This window comes from Enoplosus armatus, chromosome 13 (genome assembly GCF_043641665.1).
Source record: "Enoplosus armatus isolate fEnoArm2 chromosome 13, fEnoArm2.hap1, whole genome shotgun sequence".
Taxonomy (NCBI): domain Eukaryota; kingdom Metazoa; phylum Chordata; class Actinopteri; order Centrarchiformes; family Enoplosidae; genus Enoplosus; species Enoplosus armatus.
In genome coordinates this window covers 16075197-16101471 of record NC_092192.1, presented here as the reverse complement: position 1 = coordinate 16101471, position 26275 = coordinate 16075197, and the positions used below count along the sequence as shown (strand labels likewise).

At 40.3% G+C, this 26275-nt stretch overlaps 1 protein-coding gene across 2 annotated transcripts; it reads left to right on the top strand.

Annotated features, from left to right (window-relative positions):
• The first annotated feature begins 291 nt into the window (after positions 1–291).
• thoc2 (THO complex 2) lies at positions 292–26052 on the top strand. Of its 2 annotated transcripts, none has more exons than XM_070917353.1 (39): positions 292–358; positions 2932–2987; positions 4948–5039; positions 5752–5803; positions 5945–6015; positions 6343–6464; positions 6575–6708; positions 7262–7422; positions 7719–7811; positions 8071–8226; positions 8626–8798; positions 9003–9198; positions 9278–9316; positions 9480–9610; positions 10554–10655; positions 11647–11731; positions 11961–12054; positions 12195–12275; positions 12398–12494; positions 13702–13819; positions 13938–14117; positions 14268–14432; positions 14859–15134; positions 15393–15534; positions 15942–16099; positions 16579–16707; positions 16816–16947; positions 17042–17226; positions 17839–18014; positions 18417–18519; positions 18735–19120; positions 19422–19480; positions 21005–21040; positions 23269–23400; positions 23602–23668; positions 23765–23910; positions 24138–24214; positions 25049–25095; positions 25196–26052. In XM_070917353.1, exons 1-38 carry the CDS (start codon positions 294–296, stop codon positions 25074–25076), a joined length of 4695 nt encoding a protein of 1564 aa, XP_070773454.1. In that variant the 5' UTR covers positions 292–293; the 3' UTR covers positions 25077–25095; positions 25196–26052. The 2 variants fall into 2 exon arrangements, with proteins under 2 accessions (XP_070773454.1, XP_070773452.1); XM_070917351.1 differs by having other exon boundaries at positions 25193–26052.
• Positions 26053–26275: the final 223 nt, after the last annotated feature.

Genomic DNA, 26275 nt, shown 5'->3' with positions numbered 1-26275 from the left:
TTTCACAAATGTTTTTGTTTTTTTCAATATGGTTCAATTTCAGTGGGGAAACCATGGCTGTACTATAATTTGTTAAATTCAGGTAAATGTACTGTAACTCGGTGTATAAAACTGACGTGCACCCGGTGGCACCACTACCACTCATGAATCACAAAGTTCCGTATTAACAAAGCTCTCAGAGACAGCCCTCACTGTCCCACCATGCAACAGTGAGCTAGCAGCAGCAGCTAACCACCACATTTGACCCTCTGTGTGCCATGATGAATTAGACATCCGGGCTGTGTGTATGGAAGATGGCGACACTTATCCTCCCTTGTGAATGGATCAAAAACTGGGAAAAATCAGGAAAACACGAGTTGTGAGTAAAGCTTAACTTCCACACAGTACCAGGGGTTATATAGTTTTAACAATTGTTGATCGATACAAGCTAACAAACAAAAAATACGTAGCTAGCATCGCAGTTTAAGGCCAGTCCTTCAAGTGTGTTTGCTAGGGCTAACATAAGCGATAACGTTAGCAAGCTAGAGAAGATTTCAAGTGGCCCGCTAACGCTATTTGAAGAAAAAAAAAGCAAATCGTGTAACTTAATTTGCATGTGATTGTGAATACATTCGATTTTCTCAGTTTTAAGTAGTGGAGTCGTTGCTGAAATTCAACTAGCTAACGGTGCCCGCATGCTAGCAATTTGGCTAGCTTACGCTCCCTCTAGTGATTTTTTTATTAATTTGTAAACATGGTGGCTATCAAAGCTAAGCTAGTTAGCATCCATGTAGTTAGCTCACTCTCCGGCTGCATCGATATCGTCCTACCTTCTAAATTTTATGTGAATGTGTTGCCAAAGTTCAGGTCATCAGCCAACGTTATCTGCCAACACACAATCAGAGCCGTTGGCGAAAAAACACTTCATAGCCAGCGTTGTGTAACGTTAACAGTAATAGTAATCAGGTGGAGGGAAATGACGGATCTTGACACAACGTTATAGCAAGGTCGCTGAAACGTTAGCTATACCGACTCAAACGTTATATTCTCAAGGCATGGCAGTTTGAAACAATTGAACAAGTTGTTTGAACAGCATTCTCTTCTGAAAGATAAAACTCTTGGACAAGGAGACTAGCTAACGTTAGTCGTAACGTTAACGCACACTATACCATGTCAGCCAACATTAAAGTAAGATATTTTTGAAACTTAACGTTAACCCATTTGTTATAGGTCACTAATGGACATTGGTTATAGCTATATTTCCATTCTAAATTATGCGGTCGGTGCTAACCAATGATATCTGGACAGCGACATCAACTTTGTCAGTACAACGTCAAACCCACTGATCTAGGTAGCACCAGAGAAGCTCGCCCAAGCAACACCTGGATATTAATAAGCAGGGCAGAATAAGGTTGCTAGTTTTATCAATCTTAAAAGGGAAAACATTGCGCGAGTAAGATTTTCACTTATTTTCTTGAGCGCAGCCGTCACGTACGGGCAGAGACACAATAGGCTCATCCACATAGCTAGCTACTTAGTGGTTGTAGGCCTTGCATATTTAAGGAAGGCCTGCAGTGAGATGCACCAGTTCAAACTACTCAATTCATGTACATAAAGCTTGTGTCTGTGGCTGACAGCCTTTGACAGAAAATAGTTTCAGATTGTTGCATCAAACTAGCAACTTGTAAAATGTTCCTATCAAGAGGAAAAACTCACATGTGTGATGCTTAATATTCCTTTCAGCTGTGTCTCTGACTCTAATACAGATCTCCCCCTGCGCACTGGTTGTAAAATATTTAATATGATTTCAGCTGCTGTGTATAGATGACCTGAAGCAGTAAAGCTTCAGTCAATCCAGCAACCACAAAGTGCTAAATAAATGTTGTTCATTAAAAAAAAAAACTTTATTCCCATCCCACTAAACAGCTAAATACATGATTATAGCGCATGTCTGCTTCTGCAGGACAGTGGTAAATCCTCTAGTTTGAGGGTCTAGCTTAGAGGCTCCTTGTCAGCAAGCCCTACAGATTCCCTGTCTCTTCAGGGATGCTGTGCAGTGACGTCTCTGTGGCGGGCAGCAAGTGAAATTTCCAAGTGCTGATAATTGTTTACATTTGGATCTGTCTGTGTCTGATATCAATGAGTTGTGCTAGTGAAACAGTGGGGTTAACCATAGTCAGAGATGCCAGGGTGTGACGTTGATTTAATGCAGAACCTTTTTGCTTTAAGTAGTGAAAATGGCCTGTCCGCCTCATGTGGATATCAACCACGCTAGATTTGACCTTAGGGCCCTAACACACTGCTGTCAGTTTGGCACCATTGAGCATCTCTGACTGATCATTGCATGTACAGTAGTTCTCACAGTGCGTCCACCATCAATATCTACTATCGTTATCACTAGTTAGTCCTCTTAGCCCACCATTAAGCAGATTGAGCACGTTGAATTGGTCGCAGAGATAGTCGACTAGTGTATTGAGGACAATTGAGAATTGTGTATTGTCAATGAGGACAGCCCTGAGTTAGGTCTTTGTTTCTGTCAGCTTGGACACATCCAGATTGGGAAATGTTTCCTTGGAGTTTTGGAATATCCACCGTTGGTCATCCAAATGTCTCATTTCATTAGGGCTGCCTTGAATGACATTTTTGGGGCTTCGAAGCTTCAGTGAAAATTACCTGCAAATATTCAGAGTTTTGGTGGGGAGTGGGGTCCCGCAAGCACGGGGCTGTGACCAGCGCTCGCTCAACCCTTGACTTTTTAGACTTTGGAAGCGGGGATGGAATAGAGTGGCTGATGTCTCCCCTCCTTCTATGGGTGGGGGATAATTTAACAAGCTGTATAAAGCTATGTGAGAGGGACTGTAGATATGTTTTAGATATAGGCACTTTTGCAGGCGATGGATTGTCATGTTTGACTAGCCTAACTGACCAGACTTTTGTCTCCTTACTTCATAGCGTACAACTCTGCAAAGAACTTACAGAGAAAACAGATCATGGAAGTGAGATTAGAGGTAAGTTACTATACACTCTTTTTTCGTTTGTCTGTCTGATGTATTAAAGCTTCCCTGTTGTGCACACAGAGACACATCCATCATGGTAATTGTGGTAGTTAGGACAAGGAAATATTCAAAAATCATGTACCAGAGTTAGATCACAATTGGTAAAAAAATAATTGAAAGAAAAGGTTTGTAGTCAATTTACAGTTGAAATGTTTATTACAGCAAAAGCAGTGAAAGTTTATTTATATTGATGTAATAATATTAAAATATCAGCAATCCAAAAATTGGCACAGTTATATTTGTTGATAATTGTATTTTAATTGGAAAATGTATTCATTGTACATATAAATGTTGTAATTCATCCACAACATGCTGTGTTTGCTTGTGCCAGAAGGTAACAATGAAACGTTCATCACCATAACTAAACAAATGGCAATATGTTAAATGCCACGAAAAGACCTGGCAACTTGGCTGTGTCTCCTGGAGATTTCAGTTTCCTTTGACATTGTTCACACAAAACACATTTTCATTCTCAAGCTTCTCAAAACACTGCCACACTGCAGATAGCCTTTTCATAACATGACAGCTTTCAGTCAAGCTGTGACTTGCCTGCTCACACCAGTGTATTTGCTTCAGTGTAATTATTTGCTGAATGTCACCATGACTTTGTTGTTGCAACACCAAACTTAACTGTGAATGCAAACTGAAATGTTCTGAATAAGTTATCAAAACACAGACCTGCATGAAAAGTAAGTTTTACATAGCATTAGTTATAATTATAATAAATCGATTAATCTATCAGTGGTCCCAGTCCTATCGATCTGATGCCTACTGCATGTCTGATAAAGTACAGTCTACAGCCCCAGTGCATTTCGGAGTTTGTGGTTAGACTTGGAAAGAGGAATAGAGAAAAATAGCAGCATCTAGTTGTGCAAAGCTGACACAAACCTATCTGCTTACATTCAAGGCTTTAATTTTAACTTCTTTCCCTTCTTGAAGTGGATGAATACTTAATACAGTCAATTTTATTTGTGTTTCATATTAACACCCGATTTAGGTCAGTTTTTATGCCTTCGTGCCGGTGATAGCTGTGGCCAGACCATTGTCATGAACGCAATATCTCAGGAATGCCTTGAGGGAATTTTCTCAGATTTGGCACCAACATCAACTTGGACTCGAGGATGAACTGATTAGAATTTGGTGGTCAAGGGTGACCTCGCGAAATATGTTTTTGGCCATAACTCAAGACCTGATGACCCTATTTCACAGTTGGTCAGACACTAAGTAGGTGACACGTTTGACTCAAAGGTCAAAGGTCACTGCGACCTCAAAATAGGTTTTAAGCCATAATTTTGAAAACATGTTGACTGGAACGACACAAACAATAGCTGGCACAGTATGGGCTTTCCCTCATCTCGTCCATTCTGTCTTGCACTTACTGCCTCATTCTGAATTACGAGTGTCATCAGAATCATGTGACTGCAATCAATGTATTGGAGGGCGCCTAGCTAATCGTGATCCTGTGAGTGAGTTTCACCTACAGCTCATAGAAAGGCTTCGCATCTAAAAATGCCAGGAGAAAACAAAAGCCCCACATTTGTGTAGCTATAGTCTATAAGAATCCATCTTTACATAGCAATCAAGCACATGTGTACCTGTTTAGCCAATACATCTATCATAATTCTGCATTAATGAGTTCAACCGTGTATATTCACTGGAATCATACATATGTATCATCAATATGGCGATAACTTCCATTTAGGCAAAAAATACACTATACATTTTATTCAATTCCTTTTAAGTATTCACTACATATTTTATATGAGTCTGGATAGACATGGATGTAAAGTGCAACTTGACTGGTTGGCGGAGGCATACAACTGCAGGGCGGCATTTAGTATTGAAGAGTCTCTTCCTGTCATTTCAGTTTAAGATGAATTGTGTCTTGTGTCTTTTCTGTTTACCCTTCCAGATATACAGGCCGCCTTATACGAGCTCTGCTGGCAAGTTGTACAGGGGAACCTGAAGTTGGATCTTGTTGCCAGCGTCCTTGGGGACATGATGGTACAAGTGCTTTTTTAAAGAATTGTTACTTGAGGGTTAAAACAATATTAAACACATAGCAGTGTCTGTGCTGTACATTTAAAGAGACAAACCTTGTTCATTACATCATGCTGAGTGTCTGCAGTATCTTTTTTTTCAGAATTTATACATCACTGTGTGTCTGTATAATATTGGTCCTGGCGGGTTACTGGGTTTATTTGTTTATTTGTTAGGATCCCCATTAGCTGTGTCCTAAATCACAGCTAGTCTTCCTTGGGTCAACATTTAAAAAAAAAAAACATACATTAAACATTAGTCCTCACAAATCAACACCTTTATGGTTGTACTCTAAATGCCATGGCTTTGCACTCAGTTTGTTTGTAAACTTAACATAAATTCACAGATTATATTTCAATGTTTACCCAGACTGACCATTATGTGATATTGAAAGACATAGGCTCGGGCTGCATTCAGACCGAATCTGGCAGTTGCTGCAATTAATGCAGGGTTGTGCAGCGGTGTGGGAATGACACTACGTTGCCTGTTTGTGTGACATTATGTTGTTAATTATAACACCCAATCCAGAGGGTGGCGGCAATGCACTTAAAAGCAGTTTGCCAAACAAGAAAAAGAGAAAAAGAAAAAGAACTTTAACCTGATTCGGGTGTCTTTGTGCTAGCAATATTTTTTTTCCAGCTTGAACATTTTCAGTTAACTTTTGTTTTACTTTCAGGAACTCCGGGATGACATGCCATCAATTTTAGCAGATGTGTTCAGTATACTAGGTAAATTTGGGTCTTTATTTTAAACATTGAGTTATTGTATGTGAAGTACTGCGTGAAGAGTAACTCATAGTATGTAGTATAGCTTTAAGTGGTTAGCAAACTATTTTTTTTACTGTGTGTTTTAATTTATATTTTTCACAGATTTAGAGACCAGTGCACTGGAAGAAAAAAACAAACGTGACCATTACACACAACTGGTGGGAGCGTGTTTGGTAGGAATATTATTTCTGTATTAACATCAAATTATTAAATGTAACTGACAAAAAAGTGATTCTTGCATGCACTTCATCATCAAAATACAAGAGCTTGTATGACTTTGCTTTCAACTTAATTGCCACTGTTCTAGCACAGTTATATACTCAGTAATTTTCATTGTGCTGAATGTGGGATAGTGTAGTTGTTGTATAAGAATTTGGCAACTTTGGATGAAGTTTGAACCACTGTCTATTGGTGTCATAGATGCATCACTGATTTTACTCAGCACCCAGGTCTGTAATAAACTACTAAAACAAATTGATTAACTCTTTTTTTCTATTCAGTTTTTTGTTCCAGAGGCCATCCTGAAAGAGAGGCTGGATCCGGAAACCCTTGAATCTCTTGGACTTATAAAACAAGCCCATCAGTTCAATCAGAAGATTGTAAAGATCAAGACTAAACTATTGTAAGTACAGATGAAGACATGCATAAATAAAAAAAGGTGCATTTCAGTGTTGTGGGAACACTCATTATGCTTCATAATGCATATCCAATATTTGTGTAATTTCTTCTCAGTTACAAGCAACAAAAGTTTAACTTGCTAAGGGAGGAGAACGAGGGCTACGCCAAACTCATCACTGAGCTTGGCCAAGACCTCTCAGGCAACATCACCAGCCACATCGTCCTGGAGAGCATCAAGTCCCTCATAGGTACCAGACAAGTCTTTTTCAGGGCGACTGCATTAAGCGTGGTGCTACTATGTCTTATCCTACAGCTACAGTGTTAAATGTGCATGTCTTTTTGTAAATTGACAATAATGGATTAGAAGAGGATATACAAAGGGGATTATATCACCGGGCTTCTCACCAGAACCCACGTCACACCTGATTTGACCCCCATTGGTCACTTGTTCAATTCTGCATTGACTCTATTATGCGGCTACTTATACAGGGCTTTGCAAGGCCAGGTAGCTCACAGGGCACAGTCTCTTATATCTTCACACTAAGGACTGCCTGTAGTCTCGTCCATACTCGGAGCAAGAGGACTTTGGCCTCGGTAGCACTGAGGCTTTGGAACAACCTGTTCTCATTAACTGAAGACTTACTTGTGTGGACGAGTTTTCATTATCTATTTCTTCTTTTGAAGTCCCTTGTGACTCTTTCTTAAAAGGTATTATCCTTGTGTTATATAAATACTGTTTCCTGACTGAACAGTTTTTCCTCCCAATTGCCTGCTTAGTCTTTCCATTTCTTCTGCCTGCAGGTTGTTTCAACTTAGACCCTAATCGTGTTTTGGACATAATCCTTGAGGTGTATGAGAGTCGGTCTGACCAAGATGAGTTCTTCCTGTCTCTCATCAAGTCCTACATGTGTGAGCCACTCACCCTTTGTCACATCCTGGGCTTTAAGTTCAAATTCTACCAGGTGAGAATATCAAGAATGGGTAATCAAATGTAACGAAAGCTAGAATGTGTCCTGTAGTATAAACTGACCCATTAGCAGGAGGATCCAAAGCTAAATATATGCACGTTGTAGCCTGCTTGTATATTTCAGAATGCTTCCTCGTAATTTTATAGTGTTTGAGTTTGAGATATCTTAAATGGCAGTCAACAGTCTGTCCAAACAATCCCAAACTATAATCCCAAGATTATAACACGAATCACTTTGTCACTTATATTCAGTGGTAATGTATTTATTTATTTTCTTGTGTCTTCCGTCAGGAACCCAACGAGGAAACCCCAAAGTCACTTTACCACATTGCTGCTGCTCTGCTTCACCATAACCTGATAGAGCTGGAAGACCTCTACGTACATGTAAGGAAAAGGAACAGCTCACGTCCAGTTGTCACATTAGTTAAAAGAGAAAACCATTCAGTTAACATATGTTAGTCAGAATTTGCAAACCTAAACCTAGAAGCTGGAATCCTGTGATGTCTAAAGGATGATTTATGTGACAAATGTATTCATTATTCACATTATACACAGTGTATTGTTATTTCACCTACATCAAGTATGAAGCCTCTGTATTATAATTTGTCCCTAAACATCTTTTGTTGCTTCTCTGTCATTCCAGCTTATGCCACTAGATGCCACCATCGTAGAGGAACACAAACGAGATATCTCAGAGGCCAAGCAGATTGCCCGCAAGCTGGTCATGGTTGTGTTGCCCTCAGAGAAAAGTGAAGACAAAGAAAAGGAGAAAGAAAAGGAGGAGGAGAAGAATGAGAAGGTATCAAAGCATTTGTAATTATAAGCCTGTTCAGAAGGAATGCTGTCAGTGTGGATGGATGTTGAGAGGCAGATGATTGAGAGTGGTAGAAGAACAAAGAGTCTTACCAGGACAGGAAGGAAATACACTTTTTAAAAGCTAGATATAAAAAAATTTAAATAAAAAAATTAAAGCAAAAATATGGAAAATTACACCTACAGTAACAAACTGTGAATGGTTACGTTTACATTTCTCTGTCCAAGTTGTCTCAGACACTGCATAATTATTTGTTATTTATTTAAAAACCTATCACTGTGACAGTAGCTGTGCTCAGTTTTTGCCACTGCTCTGGTGTTGCTGAACTTTGTCATATTTAATGATACACAGATACTCAGTTGTTGCTCTTTTCTGTGTCCACAGCCACCTGATAACCAGAAGCTCGGTCTGCTGGAAGCGCTACTTAGAATTGGAGACTGGCACCACGCCCAGAGTATTATGGACCAGATGCCTGCCTTCTATGCTACTTCTCACAAGGCCATTGCACTGGCACTCTGTCAGCTTGTACACCTGACTGTGGAGCCTCTTTACAGAAGGTGCTGATTTTCCCATGTTTTACTTACTGCCCACAATGTGTTGTCGGGTCAGAAAGCAATAGCATGTACCTCTTGTTCCGCAGTTTGAACTTTAACTCCTCACAATGCCAACATTTCATGTGTACAAGTTCAGTAATAAATGAAAAATAAATAACTAAGCCAAAAATTAAGGCAGACTCTGACACACTGGTCTGGTCCTCACAGGGCTGGACTCCCGAAAGGGGCAAAGGGATGTGTAATGCATCCACTGAGGAACAAGCGGGCCCCCCGGCCTTCAGAGACTTTCGAGGACCTACGCAGGGACACATTCAGCATGCTCTGCTACCTGGGCCCTCACCTCTCCCATGACCCTATCCTCTTCGCCAAGATTGTGCGTCTGGGCAAGGCCTTCATGAAAGAGGTACAAAATGGTAACCATTACATTATTACATCTTCTCTACAGCCTAAATCTTATTTTGACTCTGTCCTTTGTTTCTCAGTACCAAAGTGATGGCAGACCGGATGTCAAAGACAAAATGGTGAGTATAAAACAAATAACTATTTGTGAGTATAGGACTGCGCAGTAGATTCATATCTAAAAGAGTAAAAACACTGTTGTTTTACTTTAATGGATCTGCCAGTTTATCACTGTAGTATGTTACTGTGATGACCTTATTCATGTTGATTTTATGTTCATTGCAGGAAACACTATTGAGTTGTTTCCTGAGCATTGCAGACCAGGTGCTACTCCCTTCTCTCTCGCTGATGGAGTGTAATGCTTGCATGTCTGAGGAACTGTGGGGTCTCTTCAAACTCTTTCCCTACCAGCACAGGTGAGACACACACACACACACACACCCACACACACCACATGTGGGACTGTCTAATGGAGTTGTCTGATAGTAAACCCTCAGGCAGAGCTCCAGGACGGTGTTTACTTGCGGGCAAGGAAACAGTAGCGCGCACACAAGCAAAAACCTGATTGTTTAAAATGCATTTTTCAGTGTTATTTAGCAAACCATTTTTTCTGCTCCCAAATAATGGCAGAATTTTATTTTTAGAGCATTTGCTTGAATAATTTGTCACACCACTGATGAGCAACGACACTCCCTACTCCCAAAGGTTTTGTTTTGCTTTAGTTGTCGCTGCTAATAACGCAACTTCTTTAGTTACTGAACATATTAGCACTTTGTAGATTATTTCACTGTCTTGTACTCCAGACTGTGTCGACACTGTCAAAGGAAGTATTTGATATGAACTGAATATGACGAGTAGTGCAGTTAATTATGCTCTGCTGTGTCAGTGTATTGTACAGTGTGTTGCTCTTTGTACTGAATTTGTTGCTGCATCCTAAGGGCTTTTAAAATATTCCTTGACATTTCTTGCTCCAGATGTGACACGATCAATCTGATCCGTTAAGGAGCAATCCTTTTTTTTTTTTTTTATTAAAGTGAGAAGTAGAAATGAACCCTGCTGTTATTTGGTAAATAACCACACACATAACAGCAGTTCAACATAATGCTACACAGGAGTTGGCTATTTTACTATTCAAGGACTGTTTTGAATTGCAAGCTTAGCAAGCAGACATGTTTTGTTTATGTTAAAGCAGTTTCCTTAAAGCTTACTGTCAGAAAGTGTGTGGATTTTTACAGTTGTAATATTTTACATTCTTGTTGGCCTTTTTATGTCCTATTCTGCCAATCCTGCTAGTGTTTCTGAGTGCTGCTTGGCTAAACATACTTTTTAATTGGGGTTCCTCTATCTATGCCCCCTCAGGTACCGGTTATATGGACAATGGAAGAATGAGACATATTCCAGCCATCCATTGTTGGTTAAAGTCAAAGCTCAAACTGTGGAAAGGGCCAAATACATTATGAAGTAAGTCACTTTGCAGAACCCAGTGTACCATAACTTTGCAATCATCTGTCTTTCTTGACTTTTGCTGTGTCTCCAATCCAAACACCAGGTCAGTACTTGTGTCCTTGTAGGCTGCGTGCTTCCCATTGTGTGTTTGTGTGTTTATTTAAAATGTGTAGATACTTTTTTCCCAGCTAATTCAGTCCTGTCCTGTTCTGCAGACTGAAGCAGTACTTAGAAAAGATAAAGTAAGCCTTGAATGAATAAGAAAGGCTCCCCATTCATTCAAGGGACGAGTCTCAGAGCTGTATGTTTCCATACTGACAAACTGCACTATGTTTACCCTGCATCACACATGACCTTGCCATCATCTGTGGAGAGCTTCAGATACTGAAATGCTTTGGACAATGAATTCAACTTTGAACACACCACACTATCAGCAGGCATTCACTACCATCAGGACATCAAGGCCATCGTTCTACTGCTTCTCCTTCACAGACGCACCCACTTCATTTGCTAGTTCACACTGCTCACAGTAATAAAACAAGACTGTTAGACTGTTAATATCTGGTATTACTGTTCTTCATATGACTTAAAAAAGCCAAAGCAAACAACCTCTGGTGAAACAATTAGATTTATGTAATATTTGCTAGTTTAATAAAACATAGGATGGGCTAGATTGGATAGTAAAAATATGCAGAGATGTGCTAATGTGTTGTTTTTCACCAGTCATCTCAAGTTAAGCCGCATTGAAAGGACAGTTGAACGCAGACAGCATAAGAATTAAAAATGGGACTTACTTTGGGAATACTGTTTTGCTGGTCAAGTAATTATTCAACACCATTCGGCTATTGAAGAAATTGATGATTCTACTTTTATCTTAAGCTGACAACCATAAGAGCTTTTTCCAATTGCTGTGAAGCTTACAGACATGACAGTCTTTGCCTACAGCACTCTTCGCATCGCCTTGTGTTTTTAATCTGCTGTTTCCTGTCTTGTGCCCCCCTCCCAGGCGGTTGACCAAAGAGAATGTGAAACAATCTGGAAGGCAGATTGGCAAACTGAGCCATAGCAATCCCACCATCCTCTTTGATTATGTAAGTGTATTTTGCTGTGATAAATTTATTTAACTTAAGTCTCATTTTGAATGAGCTACAAAGAAAATTAATTTCAGGTTTTTGCAGGAGAAAATACACAATGTTCTACAGCATTATATTTTTCTGGCCCTCACAGTGGTGTCTACTGTCTAGGAGAGCTGTCGGGTATAATGTATATCCTCTGTAGTTGCTGATGTTTTATCCCCTCTTCTGTCCTGTTATATATCAGATGCTGTCTCAGATCCAGTGGTACGACAACCTCATCGTTCCTGTGGTGGACTCCTTGAAATACCTCACATCCCTCAACTATGATGTCTTGGCCTGTATCCTACATTGTTCCCACTTTATTCAGTCAGCTAACTGTGTGTGTGTGTGTGTGTGTGTTGTTGGGGGCAGTGGGGTGTTTGAGTAAAGGGGTCTTCTTTCCCGTTTTCTATGTAGTTCCACTTAACTCTGTCTTCAGATTGCATCATTGAGGCTCTGGCCAATCCTGAGAAGGAGAAGATGAAGCATGACGACACCACCATCTCCTCATGGCTTCAGAGTATGTGGCTTCACAGCTAACTGGCCTGTTACTGTACAGCCGTCACAGAATTCATTTGCATGGCAAAAGGAGAGAAACTGTTTGATGTGTCTCACATACACCTGTTCCTCTTGTCAACCAAGGCCTGGCAAGTCTGTGTGGAGCGGTGTTCAGAAAATACCCAATTGAGTTGGCTGGCCTTCTTCAGTACGTCACCAATCAGCTAAAAGCAGGGAAGAGGTAAGTAGCTCCAAACGACAAATACCAGGTTGACTGGTTTGCAGGATATGCTGAGTCCAAGCACCAGTGGGTTTTTTTTTTTTTTCTTGTTTTCACTTGGTTAGTCTTTTATCTGGACTTGTATGTAACCTACAGTAACTACTATTTGTTTTAATACATTAGTCATTGGTTTGGATAGCAGTCACATTATTCAACTGCCTTTAATATCACATTAAAGTAGGGCATACGAACATGTTGACAATACAATGTCCTAAGATTATTTTAAGGAGAGCATTCTACACTTATTCTTAAATGTGTCTGTGTTGGGAAAAGCACAAGACGTTTTTTTGACACCCCATGCCTAACTATTGCTTCACTGCCTATGCATCTTTTAGAGCATGGGTCACTAACAGGCGGTCCGAGTCCGGACCCAGACGCCATCCTATACAGACCCGGACCTATAATCAATAAATTATTAAGGGATTTTAGATTTTGACGGGGCGCTCCTATTTTAACCGGCGCAGTTTTTCTAGTCTTTGCGGCACTGGTTTAGCGGCTCAAGAAACTCACAGACCAATTGCATACGAGTTACGCCAGCCCACGTGACACTACTCAGCCAATCAAATCTGTGCATTCCAGGCGATACACATTGCGACTCTGAATCCAGACAGACGAGCGAGCGGGAGTGAGAGAAGACACATTATTTATTGTGAAATTGGTTGAGACTGTTAAGTCAAGATGTGAAACAGTTAACAAAGAAAAAGGGAAACTCAAGCTGCTGCTACACTTTATTTTGTTTTTCTAAAATTAAGCACTTTATTTTAAGATGCATAATTTTTCAAAAGCTATTTTATTTATTTTCTCTATTTTATTTTTAAATGCAGCCCTTCTTTTAGTTAATGAGAGAAGAGAGAGAACATTATACATATCTACAGTCTTATATATCTGTATAGTTCAATGTTAAGTGACAGTAAATATGGTCAAAATGTTTTTGAATTGTACTTTCTTTATTTGTCAGTTTTTGATTACATGCAGACGTTGATACAACTACTAGGCTACTTCATTATATATCACACTAACTCACAACGCAAGTTAGACATTATGATGTCCCGGACCTTTGCTTGAGGAAATTTTCTCGAACTGGACCTCTTCGAACTTTAGTTGAATACCCCTGTTTTAGAGTGTCAGGAAATGTGCTTTGTTTTAAACATCCCTCCTCTCCCTGCAGTTTTGACTTGTTGATCCTGAAAGAGGTGGTGCAGAAAATGGCTGGCATAGAGATCACAGATGAGATGACCTCAGAGCAGTTAGAGGCCATGACCGGCGGGGAGCAACTCAAAGCTGAGGTAATTCAAGTGCAGTTACCATTCCCTGGTGCATTCTGTTGAGCAAGATCTGTATGGCTACCTGGCGTAGCGTGCTGCACCTGAGCTCACCACATTATTGATGTGACTCCATCAACAGGGTGGTTACTTTGGCCAGATCAGGAACACTAAGAAGTCATCACAGCGTCTGAAGGACGTGCTGCTGGACCACGAATTGGCCTTGCCACTGTGTCTGCTCATGGCCCAGCAACGAAATGGCGTGGTTTTCTTAGAGGGTGGAGAGAAACACCTCAAACTTGTTGGCCACCTCTATGACCAGGTACACACCCTGTTTCAATATATTAATCTAATCGATTAGCAGTAAACAGTCCCTGCAAACAGTCTTCAAACCTAACAAGATAAATCTAAAAGACTACGTGTTTTTTTTGTCTTTCTTTATTTTCTGACACAATTCTTTGTATTCCTGCAGTGTCATGACACATTGGTGCAGTTTGGTGGCTTTCTGGCCTCCAACCTAAGCACAGAGGATTACATCAAGCGGGTTCCCTCCATTGATATCCTTTGTAACCAGTTCCACACTCCACATGATGCTGCCTTCTTCCTGTCTCGGCCAATGTACGCCCATCAGATTTTGGTAAGTACTCTGCCAGAGCTTCAGTATGCATCATGTTATGTTTCTGTTATTGAGAGAGATTCTCGTCTTTATAATCAAGACAAATGATCCGGCATACAATTTGGCCAAGAGATTCAAAAGTTGGATTTGTATTGTTTGAGTTGTGTGCAGAATGTTTACTTTTATGAAGGAAGTGGGCAGATTATCTGGTGGTTGATGTCTTTACAACAGGGTTTTTAAGTTTGTGAAGTGTGAAAAGTATGGAAAATTATGTTAGTAGGTCAGTACTCGACTGAGCTTCGCTTCTCTAACTGCATTGTCATTTTATACAATCTTTATGTGCTATTTGTAAGAAAGTATTTTATCACTAAAACTATTTAAAATCAAGACACCGTGGTCTTGAAAGAATAAAATGAGAAAATGGACCCCTTACGTCTTTACTCACAGTCGAAGTACGATGAGCTGAAGAAAGCAGAGAAAGGCAACCGGCAACAGCAGAAGGTACACAAGTATGTGGCAGCCTGTGAACAGGTGATGACACCGGTGCACGAGGCTGTGATGTCCCTCCATCCAGCCAGGGTCTGGGACGACCTCCGCCCTCAGTTCTACGCCACCTTCTGGTCCCTCACCATGTACGACTTGGCCGTTCCACATGCTGCCTACGAGCGGGAGGTCAACAAGCTCAAGACCCAGATCAAAGCCATCGAGGAGAACCCGGAGATAGTGAGTAGTTGGTCCACAGCCCACACTTAAACACCACTCATGACCATTTTTACATTTTACAATTAACTGAAGCGTTTGTGTGGAGTGGCCTACAATAATTGCTGCAGCATAATCTTGTTACATTTAGTTCAAAACATTCAGCTAATGCAAGGGAGTCAGTGATTGTATAAGAGATAATGTGAAAGAGTGGCAGTTATAAGTCGCTGACAGTGTGTGTATTTATGGTGTGGATATTCTCGTGGTTTCCTTCCAACGTAGCCCTTAAATAAGAAAAAGAAGGAGAAGGAGCGTTGCACCGCCCTGCAGGAAAAACTGCAGGAGGAGGAGAAAAAGCAGCTGGAGCACGTCCAAAGGGTTCTACACCGCCTTAAACTGGAGAAAGACAACTGGCTGTTGGCCAGTAAGTATCCTAATGTTCATGCCAGTGACACTATGGATGCATCTTACTCTGCCTATGTATGTATGTATGTATGCATGTATGTATGTATGCATGTATGCATGTATGCATGCTGAGGTATTTATGAGTGTATTTATAGACCAAAACATAGATATGCATTCAGCCACATGAATTACAAAGTGTGAATTCAGAGCCTCCTAAAAGGACATACAGCAACTACGTGAATGGAAGCTTTCAGAAGTATATTACAGATGGCTAAGTTTGATCTCCATTTAGAGACACAATTCATCTGTTAATGTAGTAAAGGTGGACAAAGCTGATCAGGCCATAATCACAGCACCAATATTTGAGGTAAATCTAATGTTCATTTCATATCTGTTATTAATACAACTTAAAATGTTTACTGACAGAATCCACAAAGAACGAGACTATAACAAAGTTCCTGCAGCTATGTCTGTTCCCTCGCTGCATCTTCTCTTCCATCGACGCTGTGTACTGTGCCCGCTTCGTCGAGCTGGTCCACCAGCAGAAGACGCCCAACTTCTGCACCCTCCTGTGCTATGACAGGGTAAGACACTTATATACTTACATACAGAGGCTCTTACACCTTTATGATGGTGATAGTTAATTAAACTACATTTTATAGCAGCCTGCTTAAAGCTACTAAGTGCTTTAGAAGAAAAAACATTAATAATGTGATTAATGAAGGAGCATAGTGAAGGCTCTAATTTGGCCCAGTCAGCAGAACAGAAGTGGTAGAAATATCCATTAAAGTAACACTGAATAATAAATGTAAGTGTCAAAGTGGTTCAACGACCACTCAAGTGCACAGTCAAATTAAAGCTTGAAAGAGACGTTTAGTAACTGCTGGCCTGTTAAGACCATTTTTGTAAAATCAGTCAGACCACTGTTAAGTGCAGCGGATCTTGAGTGTCAAAGCTTTGATAAAATGAATACAGACTTTGTAGCCTTTTTCCATGTGCAACAATTTTATTTAAATTATATTTTGTTATTTAAGCAAATGCACTACATTGTGTCACCCTGCAGGTGTTCTCTGCTATCATTTACACTGTGGCCAGCTGTACGGAGAATGAGTCTCATCGCTACGGACGCTTCCTCTGCTGCATGCTGGAGACGGTGACCCGTTGGCACAGTGACCGTGCCGTCTATGAGAAGGTGTCCAGTTCGGCCTGCTCTCTACACCTGTCACCTGGATTTATTTGTAATTTTCTGATGTAAAATAAGCGGCGAATTAATCTGTCTCTTCTTATTGTGTGGTCATAGGAGTGTGTCAATTACCCTGGCTTCCTGACCATCTTCAGAGCCACAGGCTTCGATGGAGGGAACAAAGCAGATCAGCTCGATTATGAGAACTTCAGGCACGTGGTGCACAAATGGCACTACATGCTGACTAAAGTGAGTAGCCCTTCGTTATTATTATTTTTCTTCTTGTCTTGATAATAGCAGTCTGTATTCACATATGATCCTGTCCTGTCTCTGCTCCATCCAGGCTTCAGTTCACTGCCTGGAGACAGGAGATTACACCCACATCCGGAATATTCTCATTGTGCTTACAAAGATCCTGCCCTGCTACCCCAAGGTCCTGAACCTCGGCCAAGCGCTGGAGTGCCGTGTCCACAAGATCTGCCTCGAGGAGAAGGACAAGAGGCCAGACCTCTATGCCTTAGCAATGGGGTAACACAGCATTGTGTGCTGTTCAGCTCTCTGTGGAGCATACAGTTAACATATATTATGTGAAGTGTGGTAATAAAATGGAAACATGGGAAGATGGGGTCCTGAAGAAAAAGTAGTGCGAGTTATCTGATCTGATTCACAGATGTTTTATTACATCTGTTCAGACATCTAGGAGTGGCAAGTGGAGACTGTAACCCAGATGTTTGAGCTTTGTTACGGAACATGGGAGGCGCATTAATATGAAGCATTATATATCAAGTGTCTGTTAAAAGGATGATCTCGTCAAGCCACTTTAAATTGGTAGAACCTGAGATTCCTAATGCAATATTGATTCTTTAAAGCTGCAGTATATTGCAAGTCCAGTCTGCTAGATAGCGCACAACCTGAATTCCTTTTCTTGGTGAAGTCTGTATTTAAGTGGATACTGATCACCACTTGATGATCATGACCATGATTGTTTATTAATAGCTGGGTATGCATGGTTCAGTATCTGCAGGGAAATGCTGCGCTAAGCTCAGTTACCTGACTTTTTTTTGTTATATTTCTTTACACTGTGTGACACTCAGAAGTTTCTTTGAACTCTGCCTTGTGCAAACCCTTTGCATCTTGCAGTTATTCAGGTCGGTTGAAAAGCCAGAAGGTGCACATGGTCCCTGAGAACGAGTTTCACCACAAGGAGCAGCCAGCGCGCAGCGCCACCCCTGCCAGTCAACAGAACGGCCCCGGCAGCACAGGCAAGCCTGCCACCAGCACAAGCAAAACAGAGGAGGGGACGTCAGAAGATGGCGGTGAGTGATTACAAACACGTCGAGGCTGTTTTGAATGCCGTAATTTTATTAGTTCACAAGTAATTCACCGGGTACGTTATGGTATTCTACCAGATTTAGCTTAGATCTTTGCCATCGCCTCTGCTGAGTCATTCTTTTTTAGATTTGTTGTTTCTTTACATCTGAGTATTAAAATGCGTAAGCTTTTTTTGTTGTTGTCTATCTGCATATTATTTTCGCCCTGAAAGTGTTTGGCTTCATAGAATTGGAGCAATTACAATCCACATGATAAGTTGAATGCCATAAAGCATCGATCTTTGTTATACAACTCTTCAGTTTGGAACAGCATGGTGTGTGTTTTACATCTAACAGGTGCCACAGTATTAATTCACCATGCTCATACAGTGGTTTGTTTTTATGCAGATCGGGGCAAAGATAAATCTCAGGGGACCACAAAGCCAGTGAACAAAGCCAACAGTGCAGCGGCCAAAGTGACCACCAGCAACGGGAACGGTGCTCTCAACAGGTAGGCATCTGAAGAACTGCTATGACACCAAGTTATCTCAAAACAAAGCTTTAAAAAAGCATCAAAATTTGAGTACTGATATCGTGTCCACTTATAGTTGGTATTGCCTTGTGTTACAATAGCTCAGAAGGAATATAATACTGTATAAGGAGCAGCAGAATCTTGTATGAAACATTTCAAATAAAGAATTTAAAAAAGAATAAATTCCTTTGCAGCACCAAAGCCGCTAAAGAACGGGACGACAAAGAGAAGAGCGGGAAGGAGAAAAAAGAGAAAAAGGAAAAGACGCCAGGCAGCACTCCTGAGACAAAGGCGGAGAACCGTCGGGAGAAGCAGAGAGACGAGAGGGCGGGGAAGGAGGAGCGGGCGGCACGTGAGGGTAAGGAGAAGACCCCCAAGGCAGACAGGGAGAAAGTGAAGGCTGAGGAGAAGAGCAGCAAAGACGACAAGGCCAAAGCCGGCAACGGGGAGCCCGCGGAGCCGTCCAGGGAGCGCGACGCCATCAAGGAGTCCAAGAGCAAGGAGAAAGGAGACAGGAGCGCTGTGGCCGGGTCCCTCAAGTCACCAGTTCCCAGATCAGAGTCAGCCGAATCTGAGAGGGGTAAGGAGCCTTTCTGGTTGTCTGTTGTACTGCGGTGTTCTTCACGCAGCTCATAAAATGTATGGAAACATTTCGACTGCACTGTCAGTCCACATATACTGTCTATACAAGTGCTCACCCCCTTGGGAGGGTCGTGTTTTCTTCTTTAACAATATTGAATCACATGGATGTGATTAAGATTTTAAGGAGAAATTTGGAATAGGAATTGTCTGTCAGTCATGAATGGATACATGGAAGCTTTCCTTGAAGGTTTAATGTGCAGCTCATTTGAACACAAATGTCCCTCTTCTTGTCTTTACAGATCACAAAAGACGAAAGCTCGACAGTCACTCTTCTCCGTCCCACTCCTCGTCTGTTAAGGTTAGTATGGCTTGAGGAAGGCTGTGCCCGTTTCTTCTCTATCTGCCGGATCGTTCCCTGCCGTTGCACATTCCAGCTGCCCTGAAGACCACCAAGGAGAGTTGTCGTACATGCAGGCATGGCATCTGGAAATCCCAACCAAATCCATGGGAGTTGGAAAGCATTCCATGGACATCAGCATAATATTTTGCAGAATTGGGAGAAAAATCCCCTCAAGGACTTAGCCAAGAGAATATTGTATATATTGAGTATTTTCATATAGAAATATTTATCTATTTTCATATTAATGAAAGCAGTCAGTGTGCCTTTGGAAGAAAGAAATTTTTAAAGCATTTCTATATTCCTTGTGGATTTTTTTGCTTTTTGAGAATAATATCCACCTGAAGTAAAATGGCTTGCCAAGTCAAGAGCTTTCACCTTTTCCAATGGCAAAGATTTTGTTTTTGTAACATCGAGAGCAGTATTTCACTACTTGAAATGGTGCCCAAGATTATTTTCCCCGTTTTTTCCCCGCTGAGAAGATTCCCTGGTTAAAGTGATGTAAAGTATTTTACTTTCCCCTCAACGTGCCCGGATCCAGCGCAGAGCCGGATGGTGTCCAGCAAAACCTCTCTGCTGCGGCTGAGTCATCGGTCCCCCTTCTATCTCCGTTTGTTAAAACGGCCTTCACATCACATGATGCGTGTCCAGTGAGTCCTGCCGGCCCCTTCAGCGCTATCCCCACAACTACCAGCCATCAGCATCAACAGTCGTACTACCTCCTGGCAAGCATTCAATGGAAAATCAGAGCCACCAGCAACCGAGATCAACGGAGAAAATGAATGTCGCAGTTTTGAATCAGCCAAAAATGCAGAGGAAAATAAGCCGGCCCCTACAAAGAGAGAGAGGGAGGGAAAGAGTGGGCGAAGCCGGAATCGTCTGGAGCGTTGCCCAATCCACGGGAAGCTTGTGATAGGTCTTTATTTTACCCTTCCACCAGAGAAATAGGCTCCCTGTGTCTTATCCATTCCTGAACTGTAAGTGACAGCAACAGTTACCTATGTAGGGATGCAGTCAAGCACATAAGAATTGAGTGATTTGTCTTGCACACACAGGCACACACACACACACACACACACACACACACACACACACACACGAGCACACACACATTATTTAGAGCACTTGCACTTTAGATGTATTGAATACCAGCTGCGATATAGGACCTTTTATATTATGCTGCCTGAAATTGCAGACATGTCTGTAGTTATATGACTAGCAGTTATTTCATATATGCTCAGGGTTTTTCTATTTTAAGTATTGACATTCCAGATGTTGAGCCTATGAACTCTCCTCTATGTAATAACCTTGTCAAAGCCTTAGTCCTTGAAGGTCAGAGGTCAAGGGAGAAGTATGCTGTTGGTCCGGCCAGCCCCGACTCCCCACCTCCCCACCCCTTCTTCCAACTCTCTACTGCTGTCTGACAACCTCCTCCCAACCCCCACCCCCTCCCAGCTCATCTGTCATCTCCATTCATCCCTACAGGACAATAGCAACGAACCCAAGGAGTCCACATCCAAGGTTTGAACTGCCTCTGCTACTCGTACCTTCTCTCAGATTGTCTGTTGTCTTTGTTCAGGTGCTCAAAATGTGTCAGGAAATAACACATTTTAGATGTCTGATTTTCTCCATCTATCCAGTCTTTTGTGTCCTCACACTTTGTAATAAGGAAAGTAGTAGTGGATTGATTCATGTTTCACCATTACCCATATTTTGACCACTTGGAGGCAGCGCAACAAGCTAAAAACTCTACATGTGAAATATTATCACCTTTTTATAAAGTTATGTTTATGGCAAAAGTGTCCACACCCAGCTGATGGGAATTAGCATTCAATTTGACAATAATATACATTATTGATGCATTAATGTATTAATACTTCATGAATACCGCTGGCTACTTTAATCTATGATAACACATCCTCATTTATTTTTATTAAAAATCTGAATTTAAAGCTGTCAGGTAATTGTTGTAAAATAAAAAGTACAGTATTTCTATGACAAATAAGTCCAATATTCTGTGTCTGTTCAGCTCTCTTTTTTTTGAGGAAAAATATCTCAGTAGTATCTCAGTGTACATCAGCTAGCCCTTAACTTTGTCTGCTGTTTGATGCTGGGCAGGTCGTGTTCAGTGAGGCAGGTAACAGCTGCCTCCTGCAGATGGAAACTGGGTTGATGAGAGGAATTTGCTGGATGTAAAAACCAAAACAATGAGTTAAATTGTGCTAAAAAGGCTTCACAGGGTGATGATCTCTGGGTTCATCAATACAAACAACCCCATGCACATTGCACACCGTCATTTGATGGATTTTTAATGTAAGAAATATTGAGTAGTTTAGTCTTAATCTTCTGAGATAGTAGCAGTGACCTGAAAATGTGATGATTTATTTCAGAATGGAAAATTAATTGGTCACTTGATGACATAAATTAATTGAAGACAACACAAATCATTGCAGTTAATTTAGACCAAATTGAATTGAAAATAAAGAAAGGTGTAGCGTAAACATCACAATTTTTTGACACTGAACATAAAAAGTCCCAACTAACTAACCTGAATTAAGTACAAACAGAAAAATAAATTCATTAGTGTTCTCTCCCTTCAAGCTAATATTTAAGGCAGCAATTCTAGCCTTCAATCTATGTTTGTATCATCCCTGCACATCTGTAACCTTGCACTTCAGTCTGTCGATCAGTGTCAATGTTACTGTCGACTGTGATTCAGTGTTATAAGATAGAAAATATGAAGTCCTAGTGGAAGGCTCTCCATTATTATGAAAAACATCACAGTCATTGAATAGCATTTGCCTTACTCCCACATCAACATTATATATATAGTATAGTATATATGCTCCGTATGGTAACATTATAACGTGAATTCCCCCTTTAACCATAAAATATGAAAACAAAATATATATATATATATGTTATTGTTACAGCTGTGTTTTACAATATTGTCATTCATTAGCAGTTTATACACCAGCCTCCACTTCTGCGTGCCCACAGGAGGAGTTATAGTTATTCATAAATAAACACTTGTATCTGCTTCAAACCACATTATAGTGTGTTATAACCCTTTTGTTAAATGTTTATATACTGCTTATAATTTCTAAATAGGGAGACTTAAACTAAAGCATTGTCGCTGTATTGTATAACTGTATTGTGGACTCTCAAAGAATATTTCCAGTTATTTTCATGAGTTCTAGTTTTTGCTGTTACGCTGATTCATCACCTACTTCACTGTTGAGTCCTGCTTTCACTGGGAGCTAACACTAGTCCTCCAGTACCAATACGACCAGTGGATTTTAATCAAAGCATGTTGTGATAATTGTTAAATCATATTGGTTCGGAGACACGGGACTGCAAGTTTTGGAACTTAGATGTGATGTGTTGTAATGAATGAAATTTAGAATCAGTCAGCTTGATCAATAATGATCTGGGCATCATTAGTGGTGCAACAGTGTCATTTATCAACTTCTTTCCTTGACAAACTGACAAATGCTTAAAGTGTTTTGTTTTAAGTATTTTAAATCTCAGTAATAGATACATGAATAGAAATATAATTATCAGGCAATGTTTGGGACTTGGGTAACAAAGACTATTTCATAGTTCACCCTTGTTTTGTTACAAATGTAGGTTATTTATTTGTAACACTAACTTAAGTAGTGATATAGTGTCAATATAAAGACACCCCTGAAAACTTTAAAAATATGTTTGTCTTGTCTTGTTCTGTTCTTATGTAATTGTCTTTGCAGCACCACGTCAACTACAATTCAGTAGCCCGGTCCAAGAGCAGAGAGAGGGAGATGGAGAAGAAAGATTCAGACAACACACAGGGCCGGTCCAAAGAGAAGAAGGAAGAAAAGGATCGGAAAGACAGGAAAAGAGTCAGTAACAAGTTAACAACTCTTTTATTTACTTCCTTGTTCAGTTTGCCAGTGAACATATTAGTTGGACTAAGAGTAGCAACAAGTGATAGGTGAAATTATTTCATTGCTGGTAAACAGTCATCTGTCAGTCAGTAAATGAATTATTTATTGTCACAGTTCATTAACAATAAATCCTATGTTGTGTTGTTTCTCTTTTAGGACCATGCTGTCAATGACCGTGAGACGAGCCAAGAATCCAAACGTAAAAAAGATGAGAATGGAACAAGTGCGTTTGTCCTTGACAAGCAGCCGTTCGCCAGCTAGTACAGTGCAACAAACCCTATCCATAACGCACTAAACTAACTAAATCTTCTCCTCCCAGATTCCTCCAAAAACAGCAAGAGCACGAGTCCTTCCTGTGACTCCCCGCTTTCAGCTGAAAAAGAGAAGAGCAAAAGATCCAAATCTTCCAGTAAAGAGAAGGCAGATTCTGTGAAACCTGAGCGGACGTCCTCTGGAGGCAAAAAGGTCAACTCAGCTAGTCACCCTCTATCAGTGTCACTCTCTCTCCTGATCTGTTTGTAGAACACATGATCTTTTAATTGATTAACTTGTAGTCTTATCCTCCGTCATCTGTGTTTTTATTGTTTACATGAAAGATTTAGACTTAAATTAATGCTAAATATCCATGTAGCTTTCTTTCCATCACCACTGATCTGTTTCAATTCGTATGTCTTCGTGTTCTTCTGCTACAGGAGTCCAGACACGATAAAGAGAAATCTGAAAAGAAAGAGAAGAGGGATTCCAGCGGAGGAAAGGAAGAGAAAAAGCAATATCCTTGAACATGACACCTAAATCATAACTATGGGGTTTTTTGTACTGATGAGTGTGAATATTTTCATATTTAAAGATATGGAGTATTTATACATTTGAGTTTTTTTAACTTACTGCTTCTGTAGGGGTTAGGTGCTTTGCTGTTTTTGGCTGCCTTAGCTTGTTTAACAATGATGTAAACATCTGTGCACCAGCGTTTCAACATGTGTTCAGTACTGCCAGTCACTGCACTAAATTTGTTTCCCATTTGTTTCCATTATGAGAGAATTACCTCCATTTTTATCTATCTTGTGTCACCAAACACACTCGAATGCAATAACGGTTCAAAATTGCAGTAGATGCCAGCCAGCCAGCCAAGAGTCCTTGCTTGTAAACATAATTAGTACACTAATCCTCAGCCTATCACCATTCGACTTTTCTCATTTGAGCATTTAACTGCAGGCTTATTTCTATCTTTAATAGCTGTAGCCCCCTCTGACACAAGCTGAACTGACCCTGTGCTCTTTAACTGGGATCTCGTCAGTTCAATTGGACATTTCACAGAGTCATTGTGTCACAAATACAGTAGGCAGTAATTTACACACGGGCTCTTTTCACAAGCATTAATTAAGTTTTTGTCATTTCCTGTAATGGAAAAAGGCTTTCATTATTTTGGGGTTCCTGATCTACATCACTACCTTCTAATACCACAGTTAGATGATGGGGAAAGTAAGTGGTGCTTTGAGGCTCGTTTCTGTTATATAACTAAACAGATGTTTTTGATTATCAATATTTCAGTACTTGTCAGCATATCAGTCTTTGATTGATTTATCATTTCCCTTAACAGTCATACTCATAAATCCTCTGACAAGCACAGATAATGTGCACTAATCAGTGAAGGTAAGACGCATTCAGCTTCTTTGTAGACAACTCTCTCAATACAACATCCATGTGGTCAGTATATCACGTTTTGCCTCTCGTACTCTCTGATCCACAGCAGAACTGGAGAAGCTGTTTTTATCTGCAAGACACCTGCATCTCCGTCTGTACTATGTTGTTAACTTGTACTCTCATTTCTGCCTGTGTTTTGCTGTAACCCCCCCCCCCCCCCCCCCAAGTGTTGTTAGCTGTAGTTCTCTCAACTTACAGGTCACCTCATTATTTTTCCATGTCAGTATATAGTAAATCAGCTGAATTATTTTTTTGTTTCTTTTGTATTATTCGGTATGGGCGCAATGTGCTGCTCTAATCACATTGTTATTATTGTCCTAATTAGAAAAGTGGTTACTGTATGAAATGATCTCTCACATCTGGTCATGGATTCAATAATCTCATGCTTGAAAATTTGTATTTTTTTGTATGTTGTCAGGCTTTGCTTTTTGCTCGTTTTATTGGAGTTAACATGCTTTCCATACTCACTTACCTCATATCCTTTTTGAGATATTTAGATACTTTTTATTTATTTATCTCCACCTTTTAATCCGAGTAAGACAGTAAGCTTAGTGAGGAAAATTATACAAAGGACCAGTTTGTATATTGTGTACAATAAATAAAGAGGGTAACATGGAATTCACATCATGTTTTTTTTTGTTTTGTTTTTTTTGTTTTGATGTCCCTTACAGTCCTTTTGTGATTTTGTGTTAATCAGGTTTTTACATAATTTATAAAAATGCCAGTTCAACCTTGATTCAAATGTAGAATTGTAAAAAAAAAAAAAAAAAAATCGGACAAAAAAATTCTCAACTCTGTACTCCAAATACAACTGTTTCGAAATGACTTTTGGAGATTTTATCTGCTGTACTCAATGAGTGTAAGCTTTTTTTTTAAAAAAAAAACAAAAAACAATAAATAATAGTTTTCCTAGTGTGTCACTTTGATATTGTCTCCTACCTTTCTTTCTTTTCTTCTCCACAAACAGGAAGCTGATTATCCACAGAATAATTATTCAGCGGCTGTAGAAACTGGGCTTCATTTTTACTGTGTGTACCTTTTTTGATACAGTGGGATGGTAGAAACGGGCAAAACTCACCTGTCTCTCAATGTACATTTTCTATTGACCCAGAACACTGAAATACATTGA

Coding starts and splice junctions, on each gene's coding strand:
- thoc2 (XM_070917353.1), top strand. CDS start 294: ATGGCGACACTTATCCTCCCTTGTGAATGGATCAAAAACTGGGAAAAA. Junction 9,317..9,479: donor CGGATGTCAAAGACAAAATG/GTGAGTATAAAA, acceptor TGTTCATTGCAG/GAAACACTATTGAGTTGTTT. Junction 23,669..23,764: donor AAAAGATGAGAATGGAACAA/GTGCGTTTGTCC, acceptor TTCTCCTCCCAG/ATTCCTCCAAAAACAGCAAG.